Genomic DNA, 7520 nt, shown 5'->3' with positions numbered 1-7520 from the left:
CCTATTGTTGCAGTACATCGTTTGAGAATCGCAGCTATAATCTAGGTCTAACCATACTACAAATCTTTTCCTTGTTTTGACCCTCAAGTTTTCCTTACGTGTACGAAATTTTTACTGTGATTGCCAATACTGCAGAACGCTCTTCTTCTGTGCAAAGAGAACCTTCCACCGCACTGGTCGCGCTTCGTCACTTAATTTCTTTTATCAAACTGTCTCAACATTCCTCGTTTTCCCTTGTGTTGATGTTTCTGCTCCGTAGAATGTAATACCCTCCTTCAAACAGCCACAATATAGACCAGTGCTGTCCAAATAGAGGCCCGCGGGCCGCTTGCGGCCCTCCAAACCATTTTCTGCAGCCCACAAAGCTCTCAAGATTTACGATTGTTATTACTGATACTATTTTCATTTATATTTATTCATTCTTTTAATGTTTCCACTCTCCTTTCGAAATAAGGCATTTATTTAGCGATTCTATATAACAAAATGGCGCGGCAACACCTTCTCTTAAATCTTCGAATTTGGTCGGAAAAGAGGTCAGCGTTTAATAGTACTTATTTGTGTGAAAGTGCATTTTCCACCATGAAAATTGTGAAGAATCGCTTCAGAAGCTGCCTTGGAGATTCTTCTCTTTCACATCTTCTGCGGCTCACAAACAACACAGGAATGGATGTAGATATCCCAGCCCTTGTTAACATTGTTAGTCACTTTCATTTGTCACGTTGAATATGTATATAAGATTTCAAATACATTTTTAAATATTTTTTCTGGCGTAATAATAATAATAATAATAATAATAATAATAATAATAATAATAATAATAATAATAATAATAATAATAATAATTATTATTATTATTATTATTATTATTATTATTATTATTATTATTATTATTATTATTATTATTATTAGCTGCGGCCCTCCACTTTACTATTATAGTAAAGAAGGTTATGGCCCTCAGGCTCATTATAATTGGACACCAGTGATATAGACTTTTCCTTCCTCCTAATAGTTCTTTGGACATTCCTATCCACGCTTTTATTTCCTCTCTTAGCTTTGTCTTTACTAATACAGTAAAACCTCTTAATAACGGACATCGATGGGACACATAATTATTGAATGATGTCCGTTACAGAGAGTTTAAACAAACTTAGATTACTCATGCCTCATGCAATGATTGTATACAATTTATAATAAATATCTGTTTTAATTATAAAGTAAATATCGTAGTCAGTATTTAAATTATTGGGGTAATTTTCAAAACAGGATGACAACGAAAATATTTCTCGTTAAAATGTTATAATAAAACTATAGACTTTTGTTCCTTTCAGGGAAAAACGAAAGCCCTAAGGCAAAGTGCAGTGAATTCATTAGGAAAGAGAAGTTTCATATAGAATTCTTAGTCATACAACCAGTTCTCAATTTTTACAATTGTTTTTACTCATTAAAAAGTTTGTGGAATATTTACCAGAAAGCAACTTTTTGTGGTCAAAGAAAGAAAAAAAATTAAGTTTACCTCGCAATTGTTGTGCCTGGTGGTTCACCAAGTCATTGACTTATGAGAAATATTTTTGTGAGGAAGGAATCATCTGTGCATCGTCTGTAGTGTATCACAAATTTATTTTCAAATTGAAGGAAGTATTTTCTATACTACGTACGAACGAAATTAAAATAATTCCTCTCCGGAATGGAGAAGTTAATAAAACGTACGGGGGAAAAACGATTGAAGTGTGGATCTGAGAGTGGCCTTAAAAGGGAGAGTTCTATCTCATAATACATATAGAATTCCCCCTTTTAAGGCCACTCTCAGATCCACACTTCAATCGTTTTTATGGAATGTATGGAAGTATGTGTTGCTGACGGTTCTCAGTTAAGGGAAGTTTCACTGTAACGGGAAGTACGTAGTGGAGTTGAGTTGATGTTGAGTTTAACGTCCCTTTCAGTAGCAAAACTATATGACATATGGACCTACTGATTAGGTCTAACGTGTAATCCGAACCACACGAGCTCCCACCGGGAATAGAACCTGGGTCTCCCACGCCAAAGGCGCTTGCGCTAACCGCTTACCCACGAAGGTCACGTACTAGAAAGCAGTCACCAATTCTACTTTTTTCTACCTCTACTTCTATATTTGAATGTATTTAGTTCTAAAAGAGGTAGGTGCCAATTTTTGATACATACCGGTATACTTTTGTTAGACTATGGGTGTATGTGCCAACGGGAATTAATTACCAATTTTAGTTCATAGCAAGTCTCAAAGATGGCGTTTGCTGTATGATCATATGGTGAATATAAGTAATTTTACGTTTGTCTCTTAGGTCCTTTTCAGTATATACATTCATTTGATACGGACATCTCTTCCTTCCAGTGTCTGAGGTAAACGCAACAAGTCTTTCGCAGGAAGCAGAGAACTTGTCTGGAGAAGGATACTTCATGTATTTCAAACCGTCAGAGAGTACTGTACAGCGAAATCTTAGGTAATGATCCTAATTGCATTGACTTGGCTTTCACTTCTGGGGCATTGAACTTTCAAGTTTCTTGGTTCATATCCAGTTAAGTATTATTATATGCACGATCTTTATAACAGAGAAGCAGATCCCCAGTTTTTAGATGAGATGCAGAATATATACAGGATACAGGTACAGTCTCGAGGAACTGACCATAAATCGACTTAAAGGAGCCAAAATGGCTCAGTGGAAGAACGGTGCTCTCCGAAACCAGTGAGGTTTGAAGAGCATGAACGGAGCCTTCTGTTACTTTCTTATCATTGTCTTCTGTTATCATCGTTTTCTTTAGCCTAAGACTACAACCATAGAAAGTTCAACTGAAGACTGTATTGAGAGGTAGTGACCCAGTGACTTCTGTCAAAGCAATGAGGTATGATTTAACTTTCTATGATACAATTACTGTATTTCTAAGTAGCAGAGGCGCATTATTAGGGGTCGCCGTTCGGAGAAAGCAAATAACAAAGGATAGTTAGAAATGTATTTTTTAACGTATACAGTAAATAAATAAATAAAACAATGCGTTGAAGATAATAGAAACTATTAAGTAACATTGGGAAGAAAGACATACGTTCTAGCAACAGAAAACTTTGTGCTTCCTCCATTTCCTCAAAAACTACGCATGAGAATTTCCTGTCAAGCATATAATTTCATTCAGCTAAATGTTAGACCCTGTCTTTCGTTTGAAATTCATGTTACCTTTGCGTAATATTAGACCTATACTTTAACAAGTTATTTATATTGTGGAGTCTACGCGTTGTCATGATCAAAAGCGTCAGCTTCAGTTTAATATGAGGCGTGATTGTCCTCAAGTATTAATTTTAAATTTACAAAACAAACTCGTCTCTCTTCATTTTCGTGAAAACTATGCCCAATGAAAGCTATTGCTTGGAATCTGCCTTAATTTTGGATAAACATTTTTTTTTTTCGTTACACGCTACTTATCTTGAATTTGTCCATTGTGAGTTAAACATACAAATGCTTATTTAACGAACGAACAAAGCGGGCTGTTTTACCAATCTAATAGAAACATCTTCCTATTTGGGAAACAAAATATTAAGAGCATTAGTCTTTAATTAAATGAAAATGAAATGAAATCTTTCAGTTTAACGTCCCACGATTATGCCCTTTTAGGCTAAGAGAGACGATGATTAAGGCAAATGAATCATCATTTAAACGTTGGCGGAATGAGAATGTGGGAGGAAACGGCATTAGCTTGAGAAACCCCACGTACACGATGTTGTCTACCACAAAACTTACTTAGCTGGGGATTGAACCAGAGACCCAACGAACCAGAGGTAAGCGCTCTATTGCTGAGGCTAGTCTTTAATAGTTTCACGTTAATAGTATTTAGATTCCCGTCTCAAATAACCTGACTGCTGAAAAGCGAAATGAAACTACTAACATCCGAACGAGACGAGATAAACCTTTCTGAAAATCCAGACGAAACAAGGAAGAATTATTCGAAAATCGAGAGGAGAAACCTTATCTCTCACAGTTTTCATTTTCTACATCTCCATAAGTCGAGATGAGCCTCATGCCGTGTCTGAAGGTATTGGAAATCCATCTACAAAGTAAGAATTCAACCCCTTCTCTGTCCTGGAACATTGTTTTAAAGCAATACATATCTGATTCCTAAACCCAATGGTTTTATTTCCTTTAGGAATAGAGGAGAAAATTTCGCAGAATCTAAGGGTGGCCTTCTCCGAGAATCGAATCGGAGTCACCTTACTTAGCTATGATTTCTCCACACCACGGGAGATGCTGTACACGTGCATTTGTGTGTGTGCATCAATCACGGGAGTCCCAATTGAAGGCCAGACTGCGAGTAGTCGTGTCGCACCCTCTGCCCCGTCGCGGCGCAGGTGTGGCCCCTCCCCTTAGCCGAGCGCGCGGCTATAAATTGGAAGTAAACGTAGTGGTTGGAGAGAAACTGTACCAGTCACAGTAGACCCGCGAGCGATGTTGTTTCTTCCCATCCTCCTGAGCTTCTCAGCGGCGGCCCTCGCGTGGCCCATCCACGACAACTCGACGGAAGAGGAGCCGGACGAAGACGAGCCCTGGCCACACAATTACGTCCAAAACGCCATCAACACCAACGAAACTGATCTGCAGGAATTAAATCTCTCTCTCAGCTCTATCAACGCCAGCCTCAACAGCATGAAAGTGAGTGACACGTCTATCAACGATCTTTCCTATCAGACCATGCACCACAACAACAGGGAAAGGTAAGTGCTTGCAATGACAATTCATTTTATTTACTTATTTATTCGTGAAAAATAGTTTTCTCAAGTTTAACTCGAAGTGTTTATGAGACAAAAGGAAACACGAGAATATACGGCATATCCAAATATCTGCTCTCTAAAGGACGGGGAAAAATTTTTATTATTTGTCAGAACGCATATAATACTTTATAATTTGGAAATTTTCTAAATTTCTCTTTAGTGTAAGATAGCAATAAAGTTTCAAAATGTGATTTGTCACATGGTTCTGGTTTGCAAGTTAAAAAAAGACGGATGATTATTGAAATGAATAATTATGAAAGAATAATGGAATGAAAATGTGGTAGAAAACGGGAGAACTCCGAGAAAATCCCTAGGACAAGTTGCCAAAGACAGTGAGCTGATCTGGGATCGAACTAGGGATCCATCTGCCACTAAGTCACCGTAGACCCCCGAATTTTGTAAAGAGTTGCTTTAAAAACGAATAAAAACAATCTTCTTGAGTTTTTGAACCTATTGAAAGGGGGGGGGACTAGGCCTGAATGTGAGTATAGTGTCGTAATTTCTACTCTTCCAGACCCCACATTGGAAAGGGAGGATGAGGATAGGGGATGCCAAACTTTCGGTAATTACTGAAGCATGTTTGAAAGTAAGCACAGTACTGGACCCACACTACATAACGTACATTTCCCATATCAGATAACCCTTTTTGAAGTATGGAATTCTTTTTACTATCTGCAATAGTTTTAAGAAATTTATGTGTTACTGTACAAGTGAAAATCACATCAACCAGGGGCGTATTCAATCGGTAGTACCTCTTTGATTGTCTCAATTGGTTGGAGGGGGGAGGGAACACCAAAAATAAACTCATCAGTAATATGTCCAAACATATACTGTTTTTATTATTATACACATGTGATTCCGTTTGTTCTAAATCTATGTCTTTTCTCTCATCCTCCTCTCCCCCCCCCCATGAAGTTTGCATTATATGTTATAAAAAAAAAACGATTAAAAGTATGTTTGATGTAATGTGTAGCGAATGGACCACCCTACCTCGTTAGCTGTGTTCTTTTCAGGATGGCTTGGGTTCAATTTGCAACGCCGGCTCCCTTGATTGTTTCTTCTTTTTCAACAATCAGATGGATGAAGTGTGCCTTACACAAAGCCAGGGATGTATTCGTTTCCTTTTTTCAGAGCAGTGCAAAGGTTTAAGGCTGCAGATGACAGATAGACTTTGCCCTTCGTGGCCCACACAGCATTTGCTTTTATAGGCTATACATATTTTAAGTAGACAAATCTGTGATTACATTTACATTGCAGTGACGACTCTCACTTAGAAATTTACTATCGATTGCTCTTATCATTTTCAACGTTTATTTTCATTAATTAAGTATGCTTTTATAATGTTATTAGAAAATAGGATTTTATTTTAGCTAGTGATATTGTGTTTCACTCAGAAGTGAGTGCGATTGCTGTGACAAATATCATCTTATTTCATAGTTTATCGATGATGCAATGCTAGTTTTAACTATTAGAGTAAATTTCAAAAAAACACACGAAGATAGGGTGGCCAAGGGGACTCAACCTTCCTAAAATTTTCTGTATTTGTCTACGTAAATCTAGGGTGACCATACGTCAGCATTTACGCGGATATGTCCGCATTTTAAAAGTACAATTTTCCGTACCCTCACATTTTCCGAAATTTCCTAATTTGTCCACATTTTCTAAGCTCGAGTGTAGATTATAGTCTTCCAAATGCAGTGTAATATATTAAGACTGTTCAATGCGAAATGTAGGTGTTGGCTATCTTGGTATAACAATCGTTCTCGTAGGGCGTCGCCTTATGCTTCCTGTTTATTCTACCGAACTTTCCTATGCGAGTGCTTTTTGAACATATTGTCATATTGCAATATTGTTTATTATATGCTTTCATCATATCAGCCAAGTAAGCAGCACAATAGATTCTAAATCACTTTTTCTTCCAGACATGCTTCTGGAGAGCTAAATTCTCCCGGAGTTGTTCAACCGCCCTTCTTACCAATAGAGAAGAAATAAATGGTGATACGTTCTTTGCAAATAGTGTCCCAGTACAGCTCCCTCACATTTTAATTTTGCTATCCTCCCCGGACTAAATTTTCTATTTTAAAAAAGTGTGTTCTAAATTGAGGAAATGTGTACATTTTGGCATTTCAGAATATGGTAACCCTGTATCAATGTACGTTTTAAAAAATAATCACTGAAGGTTATGAGTTGACTGAGTTTACCGTAATCTCAAGTTACTCTCGAATAGTTCGCTCCATTTCCCCTGTCTTAGTGTTGTGGCTATGGGTCTAACCCAAAGGCTCCTGTTTTCTACAAAATTACATGAAATCTTTAACCACCCATAGCTAAGAGAAACAGATAACCACAACAGTAATCGGTGGAATGAGAAAGTGAAGGAAGTGACAGATGTTATCAATGATAGAGTGACATATGAACTCCCTCGTGATTCGTGATTAGCATATGCACCTTCACCATGGGAGGCCTGGGTTCGATTCCCCGGTTGGAACTTATGTAGTTAGGATCACATATTCAGCTGTAGCTCCATGTCTTGTACAGCCTCATTGCTCAAAAAGGACGCTGAACTTAAAACCAGCCAATCACCAATGGATTCAGTGTGGATTAGAACGAGAAGTCTCTTATAGCCTACTAGCACTAAGCAAAGGTGTCCCCTAGTTGACATAAAATTAGTTGTACGTAAAGCATAATAGGGATGTAATTGAGAGGTTACAGTTCTATTACTCGGTGCTGAGTCATT

At 37.6% G+C, this 7520-nt stretch overlaps 1 protein-coding gene across 2 annotated transcripts in view; it reads left to right on the top strand.

Annotated features, from left to right (window-relative positions):
• The first annotated feature begins 4419 nt into the window (after positions 1-4419).
• The window catches only part of LOC145672026 (uncharacterized), a 60912-nt gene continuing 57811 nt past the window's right edge, over positions 4420-7520 (top strand). For both annotated transcript variants that reach the window (XM_081741218.1, XM_081741217.1), the window contains exon 1: positions 4420-4729. In XM_081741218.1, the coding sequence (XP_081597344.1) occupies positions 4464-4729 (266 nt within the window). In that variant the 5' untranslated portion in view covers positions 4420-4463. The remainder of the gene's footprint in view (positions 4730-7520) is intronic.

The sequence above is a fragment of the Thermobia domestica genome, chromosome 15 (genome assembly GCF_964235325.1).
Source record: "Thermobia domestica chromosome 15, izTheDome1.hap1.1, whole genome shotgun sequence".
In the NCBI taxonomy this organism is placed as follows: Eukaryota; Metazoa; Arthropoda; class Insecta; order Zygentoma; family Lepismatidae; genus Thermobia; species Thermobia domestica.
Note: the sequence above shows the minus strand (reverse complement) of the source record. Positions and strands in the feature narration are given on the sequence as shown.